The sequence below is a fragment of the Leptidea sinapis genome, chromosome 45 (genome assembly GCF_905404315.1).
Source record: "Leptidea sinapis chromosome 45, ilLepSina1.1, whole genome shotgun sequence".
Lineage (NCBI taxonomy): Eukaryota > Metazoa > Arthropoda > Insecta > Lepidoptera > Pieridae > Leptidea > Leptidea sinapis.
In genome coordinates, this window is record NC_066309.1 from 4,005,604 (window position 1) to 4,031,863 (window position 26,260).

Below are 26,260 nucleotides of genomic sequence, written 5' to 3' on the forward strand. Positions count from 1 at the left end.
ATTCTGCGTTAGTGGTGAGGGGTGTTTTGTCAAGGAGACATAAAGTTTCTTTTTTGAGAAAGAGTCGTGAAGATTTCAGCCAAAGTGTATGAAGAGAGTTTTAGATCATATTGTGAAACCTCTCAGCAATACAGCACTTGGTCACAAGGCACACACTACCCAAGATTAGCTGCAAGTAAACGTTCTAGACATTATAAAAGCTGATGATGTGCCCCCGACAAGCCTAGATCTGAATTTTGATCAGTTTAAAAAAATATTCGAAATGGTATATAGATACTTAAGAAATCTCAAAAGCAATAACTAAACTTCCCATGATGCAAACAGTGCGTTAATCCATAGATTCGTAGCATTAAAGACTTGCATTAGAGCCAAAGGTTATAATTTCGAGTAGAATTCTTTTTTATTTATTCCGCAAACTTTAAATAAAGAAATATTAATACATATAAGTTACATTACATCATAAAAAATATATGCATTTTTATTTGTAATAAAGTACCTATCGATAAAGAACACACCGCCATGATAGACCAAGCAAAACCTAAAAATTGTTACAGTAAAAAGTGTTAAACAAGGTTGCGATCAAAATGGCCATAGATAAGTGAACTTCTTGTGTGTACGAACGTTACGACTGGGAAGTCATGTATTTTGTTTTGTAATGAGACTTCGCAGGCCCACGGACGAGTAAAAAAAGATGGACTCCGCGCCGTGATACTAGCAAGTGAAGCACCGTTATGCTAGTGTGTGTGCGGTTACGGGGGACACTAGTTACACAATTTTTTCTCCCTTAAATAATCATATATGGCCACAAATACTTATATACTATCGTTTCTACACTTTTTCATAACGCACGACGGCATTTTTAAAATATTTTATTGAGACATTTCTCATAATGGCCGCCTATCGGCCTGTAGTAGTGTAAGTGTGTGCGTGGGGCTATGTATTTACACGTTAATCGGCTTCATTTGGTGCTACACTGTTATGTAAGGTGACACGGAGTCCTTATATTTTTTACTAGTCCGTGCGTAGATCGAAACTTAATCTGTAACTGATCTTTATTCTAATACATCACTCTGGTATTACAGAAGTCGAAGTGGAGGTTCTTATTGCCTATGAGTTGAGGTACTTATCCGTTTGATCCAGCTATTATAAAAAATGCGTTAACCCTATTTATTATTTTAAAACTGCAAATATAATCTCCGCGCGTTGAGATAGGCCACCATCTTAGTCCAGGTCCGTTTGCAATGTCAATTATCTACCAAAGCAAAAAGTTCCGTCTTAGTTGCTAAGCGTGGGCTACGTTACAAAATACTCACATTTTCTCACTTTTGCGCTCTGTTTCTAAATCCATTCTGCGATGCGCTTCGCTTGTCGTTTCATCAGGCGTTGGCTCATTATACAATGAATAGATGCTCGAACCATATTGGCTATTGTTCTTCTCTTGGTACATCCACGAGGTAGTCTGAAGAGTGAACTGTTTATAACACCAAGAGTAAGGCTCCGTATTTGCACAGTAAAATCAAAGTGTACTCACAGAAGAAAGAAGTTTGTTCTCATTCTTTTGCTTTCTAGATATCTCGCTGGATGCTCCTTTGAAAAGTGAACATTCAGATTCTATTAGGAATTCACTTCGAGACTTATCTTCTGGTATCGCCTGAAACTCACAAGATACATGTAACTCTACTGAATTGGGAAAAATATCTAGCTGTTCATGAGCCCGTACTACCTCAGGCCAAACTCAGATTTACACCCTCGCACTGAATCCTCCGCTACTATACTGTACGCATCTAAAGCTCTCTAAGGGTTTTTTTGAGCAAACCGTTTAAAACGGTTTTTTCCATCACCGTGTCATTTCTAAGTAGTTCTTCAATTTCTCTTACTAATATTTGTTTAACAACACCGCACGAAACGAACGAGCAGTCTCCCTTTCTGTCGGTCGTCTGGTCTCACCCTTGCAGAAGTAACCGGTAATAGTTACAAAAAAACTTCAAATTACCTGCAGAATTTCATTAAGTATACCATTGATGATGATTCTACCCGAAAGCAAAACTTGCAATGTTGATATTTCTATAAGTGATTCGGCATTCAAATTTTCTTCATGCGCTAAATCCCTGGCACTAAAAAAACATTATCGATTGTTACATAAAGGAGTCTGCCCACTACACCTTTATAGTTATTACTGGAATAGGAACGTGTCAGGGTAAAAAATATAACTTGTATAGAAAATTATGGGCCTACAAAAACGTTCCGTCACCGACCAATGCCATCAAGGAGTGCCAATTGTGTTTGCTCATCGTGTGCCATAAAACCGCATTAAGATCGCGCGTAATTTTGACGTAAACGCTAGACGCCATGTTGTTCAATAGTTATAACGTCAGTTCTTTGTGTATGTCAATTCTAATGGTAGTTGATCGGTTAAAACTAGTTTTATTTTCTTATTTTATACTACCAGTGGCTACCTCTCTTTTAGGTATTCTATCATTATATTTATCCAGTTCTTGAGTACCTATCTATTATTTTTACTGACAGTATTAGATTTTATTTACATGGCTTATTGACGTAATATCAAGATGTCTACTGTACCGCTTGGTAAAAATAGATAGTAAATGGTATAGTAGAACGTCTCATGATAGTCTCATTTTTATTTCTTTGTGTGATACGTCCATAGTATGGCACGGTGTAGTGAGTAGTCTCCTTAACATAGCAATCTATACGAAACAAGAAGCAATAATGATATAAATACATTTTTCGATCCTGTTGCCTCTTTGCCAATGCCTGCTTATCCAAACACGTCGTCAATATTAAATATGGTTGTCGACCTCTCAACTTCAGCATAAGGGCACCGATCAAATCCATTGCTACAACCCTGACTTTTGCGTCTCTTACAAACGCTTGCTCCCGACCTGAAGAAATACCACAGAAGCGTTTGGTTTTTATTTTTATGGCAATAAGGGACGTATCGAGCATAATATGGACGTCGATATGTGGCGACATGGTCACAGTACAGTTATAGAACAGTAGCGTAACTCAGTGGTCTCCTTGAAATTCATACCTATGTCTGGACGGAACGCTACATTACGTTGATATGTGGCGACATTGTCACAGTACAGTTATAGAACAGTAGCGTAACTCAGTGGTCTCCTTGAAATCTATACCTACGTCTGGGCGGAACGCTACATTACAATGATATGTGGCGACATTGTCACAGTACAGTTATAGAACAGTAGCGTAACTCAGTGGTCTCCTTGAAATCTATACCTACGTCTGGGCGGAACGCTACATTACAATGATATGTGGCAACATTGTCACAGTACAGTTATAGAACAGTAGCGTAACTCAGTGGTCTTCTTGAAATTTATACCTATGTCTGGACGGAACGCTAGGGTTGGTATATACAAAAAGATTGACAAATTGGACGGCGCGGCCCAACTAATTGAACTCGGACAGCGACCAGTCTCGGCGGCGTACGGCATGGCAATCAATAGTTTGGACTCCCTATCAGCCTTACAAACTATTGAAACACGTATGATAGCGCGTAATATTTCAATTGAAATATACTTTGAGCACAGCCCATTTACCAGAGTAATTAAGACCTGAATTGACATTGAATACCGAAGTTCACTCCGGTTATAACAGTTTTCTCTACATGAGTGTAACTAAAGTTAAATGTTAAAGGTACAGTTTTTGTAATTTTTTTTCTTTTATAATATTTAATGTACGACGGAACGCTAACAATTTTATTATATTATGTAGAAAGTAATATAGTGTAGTGAACAGTGAATGTATTTAACAAGTACTAAGTGTAATGAACACAAGATCATATTTTTGTCTTCCCCTTAATAGATACTATATGACAGTTCCAATGGAAACTTTCTTAGTTATACTCTACTGAAATGATTGACTTGAAAATATGACCCTAATTACAAAATCTATAGCGCAGAAACGCTTAAGGCCGCTATTTCAAGAAATCGCCAAAATAGCGCATACTTGAAACCATTTCTTAACGGTTTATAAAGAGCTTATATTTTTACAAAAAATAATTATGTATCTACAGCATATGAGACCAAAATTCATTATTTCATTACATTTCTATTTTTTATAGACAGTGCGAAAAAAAATCACCAAATTCTTCTAATTTTTACAGTTAATCATTAACTCAAGATAAAAATTGTACGAAAATTTATTAATTGTATTCTAATACTATTACTTTTCTGTTATATTTATATTGATGTATTAAAACGATTTTTTATTTGAATTTCGTTTAATTTATTTAGATTTTTCTTTTGTTAAGGCTCCCACACAAAACCAGCCCTGCAGCTTGCTACAGCACAATGCTGAGTGAGATTGAGATGTTTGTATTTGATCACACACCACGATTATTGTTACTTTTATATTTAGATTTAGTGTTGTTTTATTGTAAGTATATACTTTTTGTTAACTTTATTTTATTCTTGGTAAACTGTGTGATCGAATAAAATAATTTTCTTTCTAATACATTTAACATGATATAGTTTTGTTAGTTTTGTAAAGAAAATTGTAAGTTAAATAAATGTTTCTAATTCTTAAAACTATGGCCATCTTGTGCGAGAGATGTAACATAGCTCCGCTCTATTCCTCAAGGCCATTGGCTCGGTCCCCAGCCTTAAAATGACCAAACCTCGTCATCTGCCCTACATGGATATTCATGGATTTCATTGATGATTTGTTATGTTTTTAAAGTGATAACATAAACAAATAAAATTTGAAAACAAATTTTTTATGAACAATGCGGGACTCGAACCCACGATCTCTGGCGTTCCGTGCCAGTGCTCTGCCAACTGAGCTAACCGTTCGAGTGACGTATCGTCAAAAAATCTTGTATGCTTTGTTCAACTCTCAGGTTGTGGCTTCATCTACAGGATCTACTTTACAGTTGATCACCTGCTCAACCCCAATATTTGCATATTAGGAAATTGACTTGAGATATCGCTCTTGTAAATCTAAACAAATTTTTATGTTTTTAAAGTGATAACCCTCTCACTTCTAGGATTAATACAAAAAAAAAACGGTTAGGTCAGTTGGCAATGCACTGGCACGGAACGTGAGAGGTCGTGGGTTCGAGTCCCGCATCGTTCAACTTTATTTGTTCATTGATGATGTTTGCTCTCTTAAATGGGATTAATCTAGAAGTATACAGCTGTTGATGCTTACTAAGACCATATGATTCACCATCCACTTCGCTATATGTCAGGAACTGTCCAGCCAGTAACATACCGTCGAATTCTTTTCTTGATACTTGTATGTAATGATTGGGGAAGTGGTAAACGGCAGTCGTATGCTGTACTGCTAATTCAATATGCGAACTCAATTCTTGAGTAAGTCTACGAGCTAATGAACCTGTAATTTTTTTTTAAAAAACAATGAGGCCAATAATTCAAAAGAACTTTTTAGTTAGGGTAGTGAAAAATTAGCGTTATATAAATGAAGTGAATGTACTTAACAAGTACTAAGTGTAATAATATAATATAATAATAATATTGACACACTTTTTACACAAATTATTTTGCCCCAAGTTAAGCATGTATAGCCTGTGTTATGGGTTACAAGACAATGACATATTTAATACAATATACTTACTTAAACATACATATATTCATATAAACATACATAAATACATTTAAACATGCATGACTCGGAAACAAACATCTATATTCATCATATAAATGCTTGCACCTACCGGGATTCGAACCCGGGACCTCTAGCTTAGTAGGTAGGATCGCTAACCACTCGGCTATACAGGTTGTAATGAACACAAGAACATATTATTGTCTTCCCCTTAATAGAGACTATATGAAAAGTTCCAAGTAGGAAACTTTTTAGTTTTCCTCAGCTAAATAAATTCGATTAAAATTAAGTAATTTATTTAGCCAAAGGTTGTATTGTTATTAAAATGATAAAATCTGAGTGTAATCATAAAAAGAAAAAGACTATTTTTTCTTAAAAAATCTAACGTTTTAAAAACTGACACTAGGTTATACGTCTCATGATCATTCCAATTAAGCCAAAGTTAGGATTCTATTTAATTAAAAACTAAGCTTTTTTTTAGATGAGAGGGGGCAAACGTGTAAGAAGCTCACGGGATGGGGAGAGGTGAGGCAACCGCCCATGGACATCCGCAACAACAGGTGTGTCAAGAAATGCTTTGCCGGCCTTAAGGTCTAAGTCGTATTTGTTCGGGAAGACCGCCGCCGGTAGTTGATTCCACAAAGTGGCTGTGCGAGGCAAGAAATTTCTAACAAAACGCGTGGTTGTGGAATGCCAGACGTCTACGTGATGCGAATGCTTAGTGGTTAGAGCGTCGGAGGCGTAATCCGGAGACGTGCGTTCGAATCCCGCATTATCCATGTATTTTGGTACAAATAATTTAAATATTACAAAAAAAAAAAAAAATCGTTTATTTCGTACATGTCACATTTTATGCTGGACCCCACAGAAGGTGTTGCCTGTCTCGTGGGGGAAATATTAGAATTAACAGAGAAAAAAATATACAAGCGGCTAGTGACAACAAACTGATTATTAAAACTAAACTAAACAAATAAAGAAATAAACTAAAACTAATAACTACACAGGTATTAATTGTGTGTATGTGTGGGTACGCGGGAAAGTGTGGGTATTGTGTTCATGTGTAAAATAACAAAAGAAGGTACGCTATTGACATCATGTTATTATTCAGTGGTTTTAAAAGTTAACCTTTTCCAACAGCTTCATATCCAACGAGTACCACAATAGGGACATCAGTTGTATCAGCTGGAGGATTGTAGGGAGAGACCCGCGCTCTGGACAGTTGCTCTATGTAAAGCAAACGGAGCAGACGTCTACTTGCAAACGTAACAGCATCAGGGGACATATTCATTTTCACTAATCTCTGAAAATAAAAATAAAATAATATTTGTTTTGCTAAGATTTAAAAAAAATAATGACTTAAAGATTTTATGCGCTTGACTACGAAAACTATAGAGTTGATAAATAAACGTTTTGCATTGGCCAAACTGCCTCACCTGCAGTAATAATAAGTTTTAAATTGGGATCAATCTAGAAGTATAGGTTTAATTATACCTTTAAGCATATGCCACTTGAAAATGAAAAAAAAAAATAAATTGGTCCATAAATGACGGAGTAGGTAAGAAAGTTGAACATATACGATTAATGTGAGAACAAATTTGGTTAAAAGGGACATAGAAATGTAAAATTAAAATATGAATAAATACTTAAATAATAGTTTTATTAAAACAATTTATAATATAGAATCACATAAAAAATTATGTAGAAGATCTTAAATACCACAGTGCTGGATAATTTCTACTGCTAACATTTGAAGGACAGTGCCTCATTTTTTAAGCTATTGCATAGCTTCTATCGCGTGCCTTGAGCGTGGAGACCGAATCCAGAAAATTCCGTAACGAAAATAACCTAACACTTACTTACTAGATGTATACAGATATTTCGCCACGGTCATTACAGTTGCCGTGGAACAGCGGTTATCACGTATGCAGAAAGTCCCAGGTTCGAGCCTGGGGTACACCTTGATTTTTTTAATTTATTTTTGTTTTATCACGTTTTTTGAATTTTTATTATTATAACAAGCATTTTTATTTAATTTCACCTGTCCCGTTGACTGTCTGTAATCAAATCTTGCAAGTTAAATTTTACTCACTTCCCGTTTGCTTTTTTTTAAATTAATTTTATGCACTGCATAAATAAAATAAATAAGTATAATTGCATAAGTTATAAAAAATGCTATGCAATAGCTTTACCGCGGCAGTCCCCGAGTGCCACACGTCTTTTTGTTTAGTGAGAAATAGTCCGATTTCCAACATACAGGTAATTTCTTTCATGTACCTCTTCTTTTCTAATAATTCATATATTACCTGATCAACAGGGTCTAAATCACACTCATCCAGGGTAAGAAGCATAGGGAAGGAGTTGACAATGACGTCATTATATCCCGGCACTGAACACACAGGGTTAGATCGGAGATCTAAAACTGTTATCAATCGTAACTTTGACATATATACAGCCAGGTCTAATAATGCACAGAATCTATTATTTCGTGCGTGTAATTCGCGAAGCCTGAAAGTGATAGCATTATTAGAAAAGAAAATCAAAACCAAAATATTAGTTCATAAAATTAATAAGATAATCTAGGAAATACCGTTCGTGGAAGTTTCCCGTCTTAGACAGATTGTTATATTATAATCAATTCCTTAGTCTCGCTAAAACTCGAGAACGGCTGGACCGATTTGGCAAATTTAGGTCTTGAATTATTTGTGGAAGTCCAGAGAAGGTTTATAAGGTGAATAAATAGGAAAATGCTCGGAATTAAATAAAAACAACAAATTTCTTTTTCCTTTGATGTGTCCATACATAATTTCTATGAGAGAATTTATTGACGCACGGTTTGACAGTTCTGCTGTGAAACAATTTCATTACGACAGCAGGGTGCATATTTTACGAAGTAACTGTCGATGTTATGATATATTATTGACAAATTTCTATAAAAACATTATTTTATTTATTATATACAGAACAACGTCTGTCGGGTCAACTAGTATTAAATAATAATATATACTAAAAATCTTACATTAAGCATTGGTCTTCGTTGCGCTCCAACGCATGGGCGTACTCGAGCCAGTCTCGAACAATGTGTGACATTAACGTGCCACATGTTCTCTTAAACTTTGCTAATAATTGAAACTAAAGTGCCGGGATGCGTAGTAAAACTTTGTAAAAATAATACTACAAGAAATAAGAAAGACACTGGGATCACATATCATCGGTAGGTATTTTGGATTTTATTAATTTCAATGTAAAATAACACGACGCGTATGTTACAATTTGAAAGATGCCATTGAGTGTCAAGATGCACGCACACAAGCATCTAACAGTTGCCGTAATAAAAAGTAATTTTTCTTAGATAGTGCGGTCTATTGTTGGAGCGCAGCGGAGATCAATCCTTAATCTAAGCTATAAATTATATTTTCATAAAGAAAATGTCTTTTTATCCTTATATAGAAATTATTATATATCAACAATTATTTCGTTGTTCCGTGTTTTGTAACGAAACAATGTTACAGTACAACTGTCAAAATCATCATTGATAAAAAAATTAAAAAAATAAATTATAGTTATTTATGCAACTGTTGTGGAATATGGGACATTAAAACACGAATGTGGGTTTATCATACGAGGCGAAGCCGAGTGTGATAATAGCATCACATGAGTGTTTTAATACCTAATTATCAACAGTTGCATACAAGACTATCTACACCCATAATATGAATCTTCTAAAAGATTCTGAAACAGTTAGCTTACTGCTAACATTAAAACAGCCAGTCCTAGATATTAGGTTACTACTATTAGTATTGCTATATCAAGTAATTTAAAAAGTTCAATAATTAAAATTTTTGGGGTATAAAAAATAGATGCAACTGATTCTCAGACCTACCAAATATATCGTACTACAATTATTGTATTCGATTGCCATCTTGCAACCCTATAGCGGATTTGTGAATGGAACAGAATGATATAAAAATCGCGATACAGAAATGAAAATTTGAAGTTGTACGTATTTTTTAATGCTGCTGCTGATGTACACACAAATTTTGCAAACAAATTGGTTTAACCATTTCGGAGGAGTTTGGTAACAAACACCGGGACACGAGAATTTTATGTTTAAGAAGAAGAAGATTAGATGATACTTAGTTGCTTACCTGGAACAACCAGAGAATACTTTCATTGACGTTAAGTTGTTCTCATTTAAATTCAGATATTGTAAATGTAGTAATGTCCACAGGCCAACATTATCGCCGAACTCAAAGTCAGATATATTGTTATAAGATAGATCCAGCCATAGCAATCGAAGGTGGTTCAGATTTTCTAGACGTTGTATGTGATTGAATGATAAGTCCAGGCGTCGCAAATATCTGCAAAAACACCGACTGAGTGCCCTTTTTTTTTATGCTGCGTACGGGGTCACCTGTTGTTAAGTGATCACCGCCGCCCACAATCTCTTGCAACACCAGAGGAATCACAGGAGCGTTGCCGGCCTTTAAGGAAGGTGTACGCGCTTTTTTTGAAGGTACCCATGTCGTATCGTCCCGGAAACACCGCACAAGGAAGCTCATTCCACAGCTTTGTAGTACGTGGAAGAAAGCTCCTTGAAAACCGCACTGTGGAGGACATCCAGATGGTGAGGATGATATCCTAACTTGTGGCGTGTCGTGCGAAGGTGGAATTCGGCGGCAGGAATCAGGTTAAACAGCTCTTCGGAACACTCCCCGTGATAAATGCGGTAGAAGACACACAATGAAGCGACGTCTCTACGCAACGCCAAGTGATCCAGCCGTTCACAGAGCACTAGGTCCCCAACAATTCGAGCTGCTCTGCGTTGCACGCGGTCAAATGGATGGAGCTGATACTGGGGTGCGCCAGACCAGAGATGACAGCAATACTCACATACAATAATGTGTGGCCGGACCTGCGCTTTGTAGAGCGCTAGTATGTGGGCCGGCTTGAAGTATTGCCGTGCTCTCTTAATGACGCCCAGTTTCTTTGAAACCAATTTGGCTTTGCCTTCCAGATGACCACGAAATTGGCAATCGCTCGAGATTTCGAGACCCAGTATTCCGATACTAGGCGAGGCTTTGAGGGAAGTGTTGTCGAAGAGCGGTGATACGACAAATGGGGTTTTTTTTAGTGGTAAACGCGCAAACTTGAGTCTTCTGGGGGTTAAATTGGACAAGGTTCAATTTTCCCCATTCCGCGACCTTCTCAAGAGAGGACTCGATAGAAGACACAAGTTTTTCCCGGCACTGGTCGACGATTTCCCGGGAGACACCTGCAAGGCCCGTGTATATATCACCAGTGCTGTCGTCTGCATAGCAATGAATGTTGGAGGTATCCAACATATCATATATGATATTTGATGTATAGATATGTTGAAATAATATTAGCTTTGCTAGAAAACCAATGTACGCCCCTGATACATACATATACACAATACATAATAAATCACCGCACTGGCCGGCGAGTGCGTTCTTCTCATTTTTCATCTTTCATCTTTATCCTCATTCTTTCTCCTTCCAACAAGCACACAGCTGGTCCGACGTTCGAGTCTCCTTAGGAGACGCTTCGCGACTATTGCTGCGTACTCTTTGCGGCTTCCACGGCCCACGTCCAAAGCCTTCAGGGCTGACAGCATAGAGGAGGTTTCTAGTCGGTAGGGGGTGTCACCCGAGTCTGACATATGGGCCCCGGTGCGGGGTCTTCAATACGTAAACAAATTTTCCTCCTCTCAAAAAAAAACTGCAAATGTTCTAATATACCTAGTTTAAATATAAAAAAAATCGTATGTGCATCCGTGAGTAGTTATAGACAATTTTCATATATAGAATCATGAGTGGGTAAAAATATTTTCTACACCCTGTCCTGTCTACTCTTGGGCGTGGCGTTATACACGTCCATTAACCCGGCCCTTGGGAGGGTAGAGCCACTTTCTCTACTCTTCACTTGGGCAAGTCCTGTCTGGCACGTCCATGTCGCGGGGGTGGGCATCTTACACTTCAGCAAGCCGGAGTGTGTAGATGGCGGAGTTCAGCAGGGACCCACTACTGCGGGGTATAACGCAGAACCCGTGCCCAGGGTTACGGGTGAAGACCTCAACGGTGGTGAATGCGGAGACAACAGTTGTCGGTACGGACTAACCAGTGGAGGAGGCAAGCTACAGGGGCGTAGAACCTGGATCCTGATGGAGGGCAGCGGTAACCATCAGTACCGAAGTGAAGCGAAAGAACCATATGTTCTGAACCGGTTCACTCTTAGATTAGTATAGCCACTGAGCTTACAGTAACGCGATGAAGAAAGTAACGGGAACCTACTACATTATTTATCCCATGAGAGTTGCAATGATGAGTATGTTTAAAGACAGAGTAAGACCGCCTGGCAACCCGCGTAGCGACCGGCGCCCTGAGTTTTCCGGGGCTGAGGGTGTGAAATGGGTTACCGGCCATCAGGATGCAGGCAACCAGGCATCCTATGGAAAAAATGCTACCGGAAGAAGAAGAAAGAATATTAATTTAAGAAACGATCTTCGCATAGGTACGAGTACATGGAACGTTCGAGGGCTTCTTGAAGATGGAAAGCTTCATATTCTGGAACAAGAACTTGAGCGATGCAAACTCACTATCACGGGTATCAGTGAGACACATTGGAAAGATAGCGGCCACTTTGACTCAGAGAAACATACCATCTATTTCTCCGGCAACGATAAAAGTAGCTTTTCGGGTGTGGCTATTGCGATCCCTAAATTATGTAAAAACTCGGTGCTTGGATATCACCCAATTAATGATAGAATTATTTCCATTAAACTTAGCGCATCACCGACCCCACTCAACATAATTCAAGTCTATGCTCCTACAAGTTCTGCCAAAGATGAAGAGTAGAAGACTTCTATTGTCAACTTGACTCTTCAATAGCTAAGATCCCCAAAAGAGAGCTATTAATCATCATTGGGGACTTTAACGCCAAGGTGGGAAACACCACAATGAATACGGGCATACGACATATTGTTGGGAACTATGGCCATGGTGTTCGTAACCCAAGGGGTGAACGACTCATAGAGTTTGCAGCCGATAACAACATGGCCATAGCAAACACGATGTTCAAACACCATCCTAGACGCCTATATACCTGGACCTCCCCTGATGGCAAACACCGCAATCAGATAGATTACATATTAGTGAGAACTAGATGGAAAAGTTCAATTGCCAATACACATACCCTTCCCGGTGCTGATTGTCAATCCGACTATCAACTGCTCATTGGAAACCTGCGATTAAAATTGCGAAGAGCAAGACAAATTAAAATGGCTAGAAGAATGGAGGTGAACGATCGAAATTCACTAACCACCTCGATACAGAACAGACATGCCGCATGGAGAGCAGGAAACAATGACTCTAACTACTTGTGGATCTCGGCAAAAACATATATTGTGGAGGCGATTGCTGAGTCACAACCGAAAACCGTCTTACCAAAACGACAACATTGGATGACGGAAAAAACCTGGCATTTGGTTGAAGAGCGCCGAAAACTTAAAGCCAGTGGTGCTAGCATTACGAAGCTAAATGCCAAGTCAGCTATCATACAAGCTGCTTGCCGACGTGACCGCAATAACCATCTGAGTAAGATATGTCATGTATATATCTGCATGATAAGGTGCGATACATAACACGCCAATTTAAACCTAAGACGTGGGCTGTTGAGGACTCCGCTGGGAATACGGTTACGGAGATAAAGAATATCGTGAATGTGTGGAAGGAATATTGTCAATCACTATTTTCCAACAATTTAGCACTAAGCTTCACATGTTCTTCCCACAACATACTTGACCGTGAACCCGACATCATGCGGGATGAAGTACGAGCAGCAATTACACACCTCAAATGCAATAAAGCCATAGGTTGTGATGAGATCCCAATAGAAGTCCTCAAAGCGATGGGAGAACCTGGAGTTGATATTTTATATAACATCTGCTGTAAAATATGGGAGACTGGATTATGGCCTGACGATTGGTCAAAATACATTTTCATTCCACTGCACAAAAAAGGGTCCACCAAGAAATGCATCAACTACCGACTCATATCCTTGATATCATGCATGAGAATGCAAGTAAGGTGATGCTCCACATAATTAATACAAGGCTGTTGGCCTACCTCTCAAGGCAGATTGCACCCGAGCAAGCCGGATTTGTTAAGGGAAGAGGCACTCGCGAACAAATTCTTATACTGCGTCAGATTATTGAGAAGGCCAGAAAATTCAATACAACCCTTTAATCTGCTTTGTGGACTTTCGCAAAGCATTTGCCACGGTCATATGGATACACCTTTGGAAGATACTTGCGGAAATGGGTGTACCACCCCATTTAATAGTTCTATTGAGGAGGTTGTATGAGCACGGTACTGCAGCGGTACGAGTGGATGATACCCTTTCAAGCGAATTCAAGACTGAGGCCGGTGTACGACAAGGATGCATCTTATCGCCATTACTCTTTAACATCTACACTGAGTATATTATGCGCATTGTCTTGGAAGATTGGAACAAAGGAATATCTGTTAGGGGACGCGTGATAAATAACCTCAGATACGCTGATGATACTACCCTTCTCGCACAGACTAGAGAAGATATGGAAAATTTTCTAAACCGTCTAGAAAGTACCAGTCTCCAATTCGGACTTATTATTAACCGAGACAAGACGAAGGTGATGATAGTAGATCGGGCCGAACAAATTGGAACCAACGTACCCTATATAGCCAACTGTGAAGTGGTTCAGAACTATATTTATCTTGGTTCTACTATATCAAGTACTGGAGGCTGTGGCGACGAGATCAGACGACGGTGCGCCATCACCAGGTCTGCAGTGGAACAACTGGGAAAGATTTGGAGGGACAGGAGGATTACCAAGAAGACTAAAGTCAGATTGATGAAATGCCTTGTGTTTCCAATCTTTCTCTATGGAGCCGAAACTTGGTCTCTGAGACTGCAGGACCGCTATAAAATCGATGCATTAGAGATGTGGTGGTGGAAACGCCTCCTAAAGATCCCGTGGACGGCATTTCACACCAATGTATCCATCCTCAAAGAGCTTCGTATTAAAGACAGACTATCGTCAATTGTGCAACTAAGAATACTGAAGTTCTTTGGTCACGTCTCTAGAAATGAGAACTCGATGGAGAGACTAGTAGTTCAGGGCCAGGTGGAAGGCAAGAGAGCACGCGGTCGATCGCCAACCCGCTGAATAGACGCCATCACAAAGGCTACTGAGTCCACCATAGCCCAGTGTACTCGCAACGCCTCTAACCGTCAGAAATGGAAGCACATCTCCAGGAGATCTACCCTCAGAAAGGATGTTGACTCACCGAACACTCCACCATGTACCTCGTCAACGCAACCACGACCACTCTGACAAGAGTGTCCAACTAAGAAGAAGTCCTGTCAATCTTTGGCTGAATCAACGATTAGTTACGGTTCGAGTAGCTATGAACTTTTACTACAGTAAAAATAAAAATTAAAACGTTGTAAATGAGAATATTGAAGCTTTACCTAACTATGAACGCTTGTTTAAAATATCTAATATTATTCCAATTGATAGCAAGGTTATTATTGACGTTAATCGAACAATATTGAGACTAAACTAAATTCGTATTGAAGAGAGTGCATACCTACTTATCTTTGTTGTCCAACACAAATAAGCTAGTGGTGCCTAAAATATATAATTAATAATAATATTTCCCTGTGAGCTTTAAACTCCTATTTCATTCCCATGTAGGTCAAAGTTTAAAAAATGCTCCAAGAAATGTTTATAAATTATGTCTTATCAAGTGCCTATATACAAAGTTTCATGGTTTTATCTTCGATAAAGACGAATTTCCATATAAACTGCCATCCCCTATTTCAACCCCTCAAATTATTTTTTTGCAATAAATGTTAGCCTATATCCTTTTTCAAGCTCTACTCTATCTCTGTACTAAATTTTATCAAAATCGATTCAGTGGTTTAGGCGTGAAAGCGTAACAAACTAACATTTACATTTACCATTCAATGGGTAGTATCTACATTAATTAATGATTTATCCATTCATCTCAAGCAGCGCCCGTTCACGATCATGACGCGTGGACCAGCAATCACCACCCTCGACCAGGTCTTATAATTTTGTACGAAAATGTGTTTTTACCTCAATGTTTCTAATCCATTTATACATTTGATGTTATTGTGTGCTAAGTCCAAAACAGTAATCGACCAAAACAACTCAAGATCTCGTATTTTTGTTACAATATTGTATCTGTAATTTACCTCTGTCAAAAACCATTGAGCTGAAACAGAAAACAAGATCGGTTCCGTATACTGACAGACAAATTTTTACACTGACAATAAAACAGCATGAATATCGACACCGATAAATCCAATGCTGTGGCATTAGATGTCATATTTCGTATCGACCAATGGTAACGCGTTTTGTAAATTTAAATTAAAATATTATATAGTATATAATATCACTTATTGAAAGTCAAAAACTATCACCTATTCGACATAGTATGCCTCAGACCTGACAGTAAAGGACGCAAGATTCTCTGCAGGATTAAAAAAAATACAATGTAATATCGTACAATAAACGGTAAGTTTGAGTTTACCTCCCTTATTTTTATGGGTTGAAATAATACCTAAAAAAAATCCTTTAAATTACCTTATGACGATATTAAAGATTAAAAAAAAAAATTGAGGCAAATTTTAATTTCATGCATATTCCCTTTTGAGCTCGTCTCTTATAGATACAAGACGTTAAGTCTAATTTGCCCAGAAATTTCATTAGCTACAGCGCCCTTCAAACCGAAGCACAACAAAGCTTGGATATTACTTACAAAGAGGATGTAAATACTACGTAATAACAGACGGGACTGCCTAACTAAAAATTGAAATTTAGATTAGTATGAAACATGCAGTGATTTGACATAAGTTTGAAATAGTACTAACTACAGTATGGCGATTGGCGACGAAATATTATCCGGCTAAGTTTGAAAGCGAACAGTTACTTTAAATGTAGTTGATTTCGGCCATCTTCGATTTTAACAAGATTATAGATGTCATCTGTCAATCTATCTGTCATATAATCGAGTGAATTGCCCTTTTCTTAGAGAGTTTCCCTTGGCTGGTTACTTAAGAGAAGTGCTGTGGTTTCAACCTAGTCAAAAATAGCTCCACTGATTATAGAATTTGCATCTAGATCAACCTTCCTCAACACCTTCACATCACAAAGACAGCTGTCTTAGTAATTTCTGCGGTCTCAACTTCTACCCATCTACATGACAAAACCACTACAATATTAAATACAAAACGTTAAAATACTAACGTGTTTCATAATCGAGGACACTACACAGTCTGTTGAACGAGACATCAAGATATTGAACGTACGGCAGGTAACAGAGCACCGTCAACTCCGATATCTGATTCGAAGACAGATCCAAGTACACTATATATTTATAATGTTTTAGATTTTCTATATCTGATAACAACTGAAAGTTTCAATTTGTATTTGTTAATGTATACAGACTTCAGGATTTCGACGATAAAGTGACCACTGAATAATCAGTGGTTCTAGTCCCGCATCGTTCATATAAATGAACGATGCGGGACTCGAACCCACGACCTCTTGCGAGAGGAACATAAATAGAAGAAAATATTTTTTCAATATAGAAACATGGTCCAATAGAGATATAAAGTAAACTTGTGTACCATATATAAAAATTCTCAATTCTATTTTTTTTGGTTTTTTTTCATAACCGACTTTCTTTTCTGTGTTAATGAGTGACAGAATAAGCGCTTTGTATTAAAGGGCCTAACCTAACCTGCCCCGAATGTATGGTCATAATCCACTATTCCAATCCATATTAAGACTGCATGCGGATAAAAAACGTTACAAAATCTTAACGTGTCGCATTATGGCAAATTTGGCTCCTAAATCTTAATATATATAAATCTCGTGTTTGTCCTCAATGGACTCCTAAACTAATGAAAGGATTTCAATGGGGATTACTTCATGGAGTGCAGTTTAGTCTAACTTGAGAGATAGGATAGTTTTTATTTCGATTTGGGACCCATAATTATTTTTATTTCCAATATTTGTTTTGTTTGGACATATTTTCTGTGAGAGTATTTTTGACGCGCGGTTTGACAGTTCTGCTGTGAAACAATTTCATTATAACAACAAGGAGCATATTATTATGTTACAATGAAAAATTATTGACAAATTCATCAAAAACGGTATTTTATTTATTATGTACAGAACAACGTCTGTCTGGTCAGCTAGTATAATATAATATTGACACACTCTTCCACAAATTATCTTGTACCAAACTAGGCATAAACTGTACTATGGGTGCAAGATAACCGATATATTTAATACACTATAATAACTTAAACATCTATGGAAAGGAAACAAACATCCATATTCGTCATATTAATGTTTGCACCTCCGGGGATTCGAACCCGGGACCTCCAGATCAGTTGGCAGGGTCACTACCCACTGAGCTATATGGTTCGTCTGATGTCAGAACTATTGTGCGAGGCTACTAAAATCATACCAGAAAAATATCGAATCATAAAATATAGAAAATCAACCCTAAAGAATGTAAGATTAATTTAATTGCATTTAATTAAATACCGTATTCGGAAATTTAATTAAAGCCGTAAATACAGCAAGAATTTTAAGCTGAAACAATGGAAATCTCATTAAAGCTTATAAGCCTCTTTGACTAGCTTACCTTAGACGATAAATCCAATTTAATATACACGTAGTCACCCAAAATTGGCGTTCGTTTCAAATAACTGAGGCATACGCTAACCAGATCCCTCGTGAGAACCCCGTCCTGTACCTCTGCGATATCACTAATGTTCCTCACTTTAACTACCGGAGAATATTCGTCCTCGTATAGCTGAGGGAAATTGTAAAAGCAACCCCAAAGCTGTTCTTCATTCATAAGTCGCGTTACGTTGATTGGAAACTGCAATGAAATAATTATTTGCATTCGTAAGAATTAGGGGTTTATTTATGAGAATCTGATTGCAAAATTTGCAATAACAACAACTTTCGCAACAACAAAAGAGCAACGCAAAGCTGCTCCAATTGTCGGGGATCCAGTGCACTGTGAACGGCTAGAACACTTGGCTTTGCGTAGGGACATCACTTCATTGTGTGTCTTCTACTGCATTATCACGGGGAGTGTTCCGAAGAGCTGTTCCACCTGATTCCTGCCGAATTCCGCCTTCGCACGACTCGCCACAAATTACGATATCATCCCCACCATCTGGATATGTAGCCATCCTCCACAGTGCGGTTCTCAAGGAACTTTCTTACACAACAACCACGCTGTGGAATGAGCTTCCTAGTGCGATGTTTCCAGGACGATACAAGTTAGGTACCTTCAAAAAAAGCAGTCACGCTTCTGTGATTCCTCTAGTGTTGTAAAAGAATATGGTTGGCGGTGATCTCTTAACATCAGGTGACCCGTACGCTCGTTTGTCCTCCTCTTCCATAAAAAAATCCCCCGGAGATCGGAGTGCTATGAACAATTGTTAAATGAGAGAAAACGCCGAGGTAGCAAACTAGTCTTTTTAAATAGCGATAGCCGCTACGCGGTGCGGAGAGCTCGCTACACTAAGTCTTGCGAGTAAAGTCTGTGTACAATTTTGTGTGGGAAATAAAGAAATATGGGAGTCAAAAAAGTTTATTTGGCGACCAGCACGACCTTCCTAACAGAACCATTTAGTCGAATTTTTCCTTATGATTATTATCGGTTTAATTTTTTCGCGAGGAATCCCAAATCATATCCAAAAATATAAAAAATTCTAAGATACTGTCAGAGAAAGAGACGTTAAATAAAACTCTTTATTATATGAAAAGAACTGACGAGCAAGGTGCTCGCCTAATAGTTAGTGATACGCCCTGTCCATAATGTGTAGGTATGTCAAAAATAATTATATAATAGTACTGATTTCGCCAGAGATTTCTTCCCCGAGCATTCTCGCTCGGGCTGCCCATCGTATTCTGGGGAGGGCACAGAAACGCGCATGTCAAGGAGAAACAAGGCAGTAACACCACGGCACCCCGCTCCACGCTTAATGTGGACTTTTGTAACATCAGGGGAATTGACTCCAACTTAAACGACGTCCACCACCACTTTAAGACGGCGCAGCTGGCCATGTGTTTCCTTACGGAGACGCAGATATTTCGACCTAGCGATACGTAATATTTAACGTACCCCGGGTACAAAATTGAGCATAATTTTTTGCGCTCAAGCGACAATTGACGACGTGCTTGTACATCCCCTCCTCTTTTTGTTTAATAAAATTAGTAGTTTTATAACACTATAGCAAAATCAATAATATAAATTAAAAGTAGTTAGTAAAATACTAAATCTTTTATTTTTCTTACCGTTTCCTGCATGCTGTCTTCATCCAAATCGTGAAACTTGGCCGAGTCAAAAAGCGCGAGGGATAAATGATTTTTTAAAGGTAAAGAAAACCTTTTGTATTTCTGGCCTGAAACAATTAAGATTTGCTCTGTTGAAAATAAACAAAAACAATGCACTTTAAAATTATACAATACTAAAAAAATTGTAGCAGTCATAAAACTTATATTTAACTTTCTACCGTGTATAACAGAGCTGTGGAATGAGCTTCGTTGTACTGTTTCCGGGATGATACGACATGGGTACCTGCAAAAAAACCAAGTACACTTTCTTTAAAGGCTGGACCTGTGGTTTCTCTCTTGTTGTAAGAGAATGTAGAACACCAGGTACGAACTACAAAGTCTACTAGCATCTAGAAGATGATGTTTTTTGACCGCTGTAACAATTATTCACCAACTGCCAATCAGATTGTGAACTACAAGGTAGTCCAATCTTATGTATTACGTATGTCTTGGAATATTAAGCTCGAACAATGGTGGGTATAATGACGAAATAAAGAGGCGTATGGCTATAACATAGACTACAGACTAAAAGAAAATAAATGGAAATACAGAAACATTACAAAAACCAAATAAAAAAAACAGGCTTACGCCGTATGCAGCCGAATCATAGACATTGCGAGAGGTTGAAAAGAAGAAGATAGGAGCTCTGGGAAAGTGGTTCTGGGTAACGATGCTTCATGGTTCGCACAAACGTTTCGAAACTCAAACTAAATAACAAACAGCGTTAATCTGCCATAGTGCAGTCCCGCTTATTCGCCCTCTCTGGACACGTATCGAGACAAGGCAGCCAGTCCATAGAACGCCTTGTCGTCCAGGGAAAAAGGAAAGTTAGTAAGCGCGAAAAGTCACCTTATGATATAGACCGACTAAATCAAATCTGCTGTGGGCAACATAGCATGAATGCACTCGAATGACCTTTTACAGAGAGAGAGAGAGATGGCGGAAAATTGTGAGGCGTATCAATCACATCTGCCCATATTAAAACTTCTTGACATCCACGATAGCTCTGCCAAGAGCGTCTACCTAGAAGAATAGATAGTCTACAGATTTATGTTAGAGTAGCATAGATAGATGTAAAATTTAAGTACTTATTTTAGATGTGCTGTCAAAAGCCAAGGCGGAGAAGTAGTTTATTCTTGAGACTTCCGTCCACGTTCTCTGAAGGTATCCGAACGGTACATGTCTACTGGATTCCGATTTCCATTTACCATGAGATGATCTTCCCAAATGAATGTTACTCGCACTCATCACTGGTAGCTCTTTTTTTCTTCAGTATCTTACTTTCAAATTCTTACTTTTCTACTTCCATATAATGAAGCTATACAAAAAAAAAATATATCTGTACCTTGTTCTTTTATATATTTTATATATACAATTTATATGGGCGGAGCAATTTTTGCTGTGACTTATGTCAAATCAACAATTAGACAGGATATTTATGTCAAATAAAGAAACTTATTTGAGGTTCAAAGACACGCGGAGATTAATAATAAAATGAAGCAATACGTTATTAAAAGACAAAGCCCTCTTCTAACTTTTTCCAGCCTCCCGTTTTTTGCTACTGTAGACCATAAGTTGACTGTACTTTTTTAATATCGTCCTCGCATCTCCTGTACTGACCTCCGTGACTTTGTATTTTGTAGATCTAAGGTTATATCTAATATCTCCCAGAAAGTTAAGAACAACGTAATTAATTACGTGCGTCAAGCCTTGCCTAACCTATATATGCAAAATCTGAAAAAGTGCCAATATAGCATTGAAAGAGGATGTTAAAGATAATAAAGAGCTATAGTAAGATTAAAAGATATAAGAAAGAAACCAAATTTCAAAAATGTCAAATCAAAAATTTGACAATATATAACACATTATTAAAGAATAAAAATGGCGATAAGCAGGACATACAATGAGAAGTAGGGTAGGGTAGTAAATAGGAAATGGACTAAAGACGTCGTTGAATGGTATCCAAGACAAGGGAAAAGAAATATTGGAAGACAATTCATTTCTATCTGGGAAGACGACTTTAAAGTAAAGTAACTTTAAAGTACTGGGTCAACGTGAAGAACATAAACTTGAATAGATCACAGTAAAAAAATCTGCAGGAGACCTATGTCTGAAGCAAACGATGAATAAGAATAAAAATATAACTAATTGAATATTTGATATGTATAAATTAATAGATCCTTTCCATACATAAATATGTATAAGTAACTATATACTTTGATTTCAGATTTTGTTTGCAATAAAGGCTTATTCATTCAATTTCCAGTAGAAAAATATTGAATGTTGAGACAGATAGTATTAGATGCGTCAATGTCGGTCTAACATCATGGCATTCATATTTCTCTAAATCTAAATTATTTGCAAACAAATAGAAGATAAAAGCGAAATAAACAAGCAATTAAGGTCCACGTTGTTTTGTGTTTATGACTTGCGTTAGATTACTCTGGGAATACTTTCGTATTTATTCGCACTCGCCTTAATTTGTTATAGCACTGAATACTGAAGATATTTTATGAGATAATCCTCGTGTAAACACAATGTGAAATATATGGCTCCGATAACAGGTCATAAAATTATCTATACCTCGAGATACTACAGAATAATCGACTCAATAAAATATTTTATTGAAAAGTAAATATAATAATAGCTTTGTATACATGAGGGTCTTCTGAACTGTACTTTTGTTTGTCTGTTTCTTTTCTGTCCTGAAAGGGGAGAAACAGGAGTGTAAGTTTGAACTGAATTATAAATTACTAGTGACGACCCGCTCGTCCTCGCGTGGTTGGTTGATTTGAATTGTTTTTTTTTATGGAATAGGAGGACAAACGAGCGTACGGGTCACCTGGTGTAAAATGATCACCGCCGCCCACATTCTCTTGCAACACCAGAGGAATCACAGGAGCATTGCCGGCCTTTAAGGAAGGTGTACGTGCTTTTTTTGAAGGTACCCATGTCGTATCGTCCCGGAAACACCGCACAAGGAAGCTCATTCCACAGCTTTACAAATCTGTACGTGGAAGAAAGTTCCATGAAAACCGCACTGTGGAGGACCGTCACACATCCAGATGGTGGGGATATCACATCAAACCAAATCAAAGGCCTTCCAATATAGCCTTATTTGATGTTTTTAATAATTTTAAACCTGCGTTTTCACAAAAAATAGTTGAATATTACTAATAATATCTAAGTCTCATTTTTTATGGTTATTTTAGTATGGACTCGATGAATTTATTGTTTTATTGTAAAAAATAACATTCACTGATGTTTTTTTTATTTAAATTGATGTTTTTTTTTTCAATTTAAAATAAATAAATATATTTTTGTATGTATTGCATTTGTTCATGCTAGCAATACACTCACAGATTTTTACTTTTTACTAGCCGACCCGACAGACGTTGTTCTGTATATAATAAATAAAATAATGTTTTTACATGAATTTGTCAATAATATATCATAACATCAAAAACAGAACTGTCAAACAGCAGTTTAGCAGCATTTTCCTATTTACTTTATACCTTTTAAACCTTCTCTGGACTTCCACAAATAATTCAAGACCAAAATTAGCCAAATCGGTCCAGCCGTTCTCGAGTTTTAGCGAGACTAACGAACTGCAATTCATTTTTATATATTATTATATATTTATTTCCAAAGCTTTATCTTTCAAGTGCCAATCTAACGTCTTATGTCAGGTTGAGAGTAGGTCTCCCGTCTCTCTCACTGCTCACAAGTCACAACAATCAAAGGTACATACAACCAAAGAGAATTAATATCAACAATCGTATCAACAATAAGATCAAAAAAAGGAAGTATGCAGCTGTTTGAATCCCTTAGTCACCTCTTACGACACCCACGGGAGGAGATCGGATGGTGCTATTCTGAACCACGGTAAAAGTGAAACTTTTTTTCATATTATAGACATTTTACTAAAAATTTTTGGAATAATATTCCGTTAAGGGTATAAAAATCGCTTTATCATATTCATATATACCTATATATATCGTAATTTTATACTTGTTTCCAACTAAATGAGTAATAGTCTATACACACGGTCAACTGTTGCGAACTATAGGTGCCGCCCGACCGTCACGCGACGATGTAATAAAAATTTAACTTCAAAAACAAAAAACTTATAATATTTATTAATTTTTTTATAAACTATGTTAGAATTTTTACTTCGCTTATTTCCAACAACAACTCAGTTAGTATAAACATAGTGTGCAACGATGAAATATAAACAACGGAACTCGACATTCATGTTAGAATATTTCGTAGGTGAACGTACTGACACGAAGTTACGTTGATATGTTGGTGCTCCTGGGACCAATGCTACGTGTAACGGTTGTTTTCGGAAATGCAAAGCTTACAAGTATCTCTTGATAACATTAAACACGTTGTTACACACAATTGAAGTTATTTTATTTATTTAGATCATCAACATTACATATATTACACATTTATATAAACTTATGCTACGTACAATTCTGATATATTTAACAATTAAAGATGAACACATCATCCAATGGTAACAGTGTGATAAGGATAATATAATTTATATTATGGTTTTATAATGAAGAGGATATAGGTACATACTATTTAGAAATAGTATGTCAGAGTTTAAGCTTGATGTGCGAGAATTTTTACAAAATCATTTGAATTATCGTTGAAAATATCGATTTCAGAAAATTTTGAATTTACGTCGTTGTAAAATCTACAAAGCCTGACGATGGGGGCGTTGAGTCCCATGTTAGTTCTGCAGTAAGGAATATGAAAGATCTTGGATGTTACATAGTACTTTTATTAGATAACATTAGCGCAGTATTTTGACTGTCGGTCACAATTTTTTCACAGTTTCGTTCACAGTAAAGTTTAGGACTTAGATAATTTATACGTCTATATAGAGTCTCTTGCAGACAACCGATGAAATCAGGCCAGGAATATAAATTTTGGTTTGCATGACAAGCTACGTCTTACACTCCCGATTTGTATGACACTTTGTGTTAGTGTGCGTGAATATCTCAAAATAGAGTTCTAAACTCAATGTTTCACAGCTGTATAGCTTATCTAGACGTACCTATAAAAGATCTAAAGTTCAGAATTATTAACTGAATTCAAAATTCTGTGTCACTTTCAGATATAAGATGTGAAGTTTTTTTTATGAAAAGGACGTGACGAGCAGGACGTTCAGCTGATGGTAATAAATACGCCCTCCATTACAATGCAGTGCCGCTCAGGATTATTGAAAAACACAAAATTTCTGAGCGGCACTACAATTGCGCTCGTCAACTTGAGACGTAAGTTGTTATAACTCATTTGCCCAGTAATTTCACACACGTAAACACAGTAATGTTTACACATTACTGCTTCACGGCAGAAATAGGCGTCGTTGGCTTCAGTTACATTCTTCGTGTAATTTTGCCTTAAATACCTGCATATCCAAATGATTTGAATTTTCATTAGTGTTAATTCCGCCGATATTTGGCTGGTCGATCCAGTCTCGTGCCAGATTTTGGCGAGTCTACACGTCCTGAGGATGTAGAGGCGAAACACGTGTAGAATTGTTTAAAGACAAATGTTGGCGAAATTAACACTAATCAAAACTCAAATCATTTGGATAAATATGGATTTCCGCAATGTAACGCCTACTTCAATAAATATTCTCAAATACATATGCAAGATATACGTTTTACCTGATTGCCTATCTAAAAAAAAACAACGTGCTCTTAAACAAAATTTCATCAAGGCGATATTAATAGTATGAAATATATTTCTTTTGTTCTATTTTTTTTTGGAAAGAGGACAAACTAGCGTACGGGTCATCTTATGGTAAGAAATCATCGCCGCCCACATTAACTTGCAATTTCAGAAGCGTAGCCGGACTTATAATAAATAATACGCGTTTATTACCACGTTAGGTACCCATGTCGTATCGATCTGGAAACACCGCACAAGGAAGCTCATTCTCTCATCAACCACAGCATGGTTGTTCGTGGAAAAAAATCCTTGCAAACCATACTGTAATAAACCTCCACACATCCAGACTTCTTCTAACCTATCCGACTTTACCCGAAAAAGTGTGACAGCTCAGTCCTATTCAATACCCAAAAAATAAAGTGGTTCTGAGAACTGGTCTGGCGCTAAAGTAGTTTTTACTTCAAAAAATAGGATTTATACGCTGGAATAGAAAAAATCCCTTTTTAAGTCTTA

At 37.3% G+C, this 26,260-nt stretch overlaps 1 protein-coding gene across 1 annotated transcript in view; it reads right to left on the reverse strand.

The window, feature by feature from the left end:
* Window positions 1–21,414, reverse strand: part of LOC126977353 (uncharacterized) — a 45,318-nt gene extending 23,904 nt beyond the window's left edge. The window contains exons 1-13 of the mRNA XM_050826121.1: window positions 21,145–21,414; window positions 20,018–20,124; window positions 18,348–18,587; window positions 16,937–17,099; window positions 15,764–15,902; window positions 9,747–9,959; window positions 7,905–8,106; window positions 6,727–6,901; window positions 5,188–5,373; window positions 2,741–2,900; window positions 1,994–2,114; window positions 1,532–1,651; window positions 1,314–1,459 (exon numbers count right to left, since the gene is read on the reverse strand). Coding sequence (XP_050682078.1) covers window positions 1,314–1,459; window positions 1,532–1,651; window positions 1,994–2,114; window positions 2,741–2,900; window positions 5,188–5,373; window positions 6,727–6,901; window positions 7,905–8,106; window positions 9,747–9,959; window positions 15,764–15,902; window positions 16,937–17,099; window positions 18,348–18,587; window positions 20,018–20,124; window positions 21,145–21,304 — 2,132 coding nt within the window. The 5' untranslated portion in view covers window positions 21,305–21,414. The remainder of the gene's footprint in view (window positions 1–1,313; window positions 1,460–1,531; window positions 1,652–1,993; window positions 2,115–2,740; window positions 2,901–5,187; window positions 5,374–6,726; window positions 6,902–7,904; window positions 8,107–9,746; window positions 9,960–15,763; window positions 15,903–16,936; window positions 17,100–18,347; window positions 18,588–20,017; window positions 20,125–21,144) is intronic.
* Between the last annotated feature and the right edge of the window lie 4,846 nt (window positions 21,415–26,260).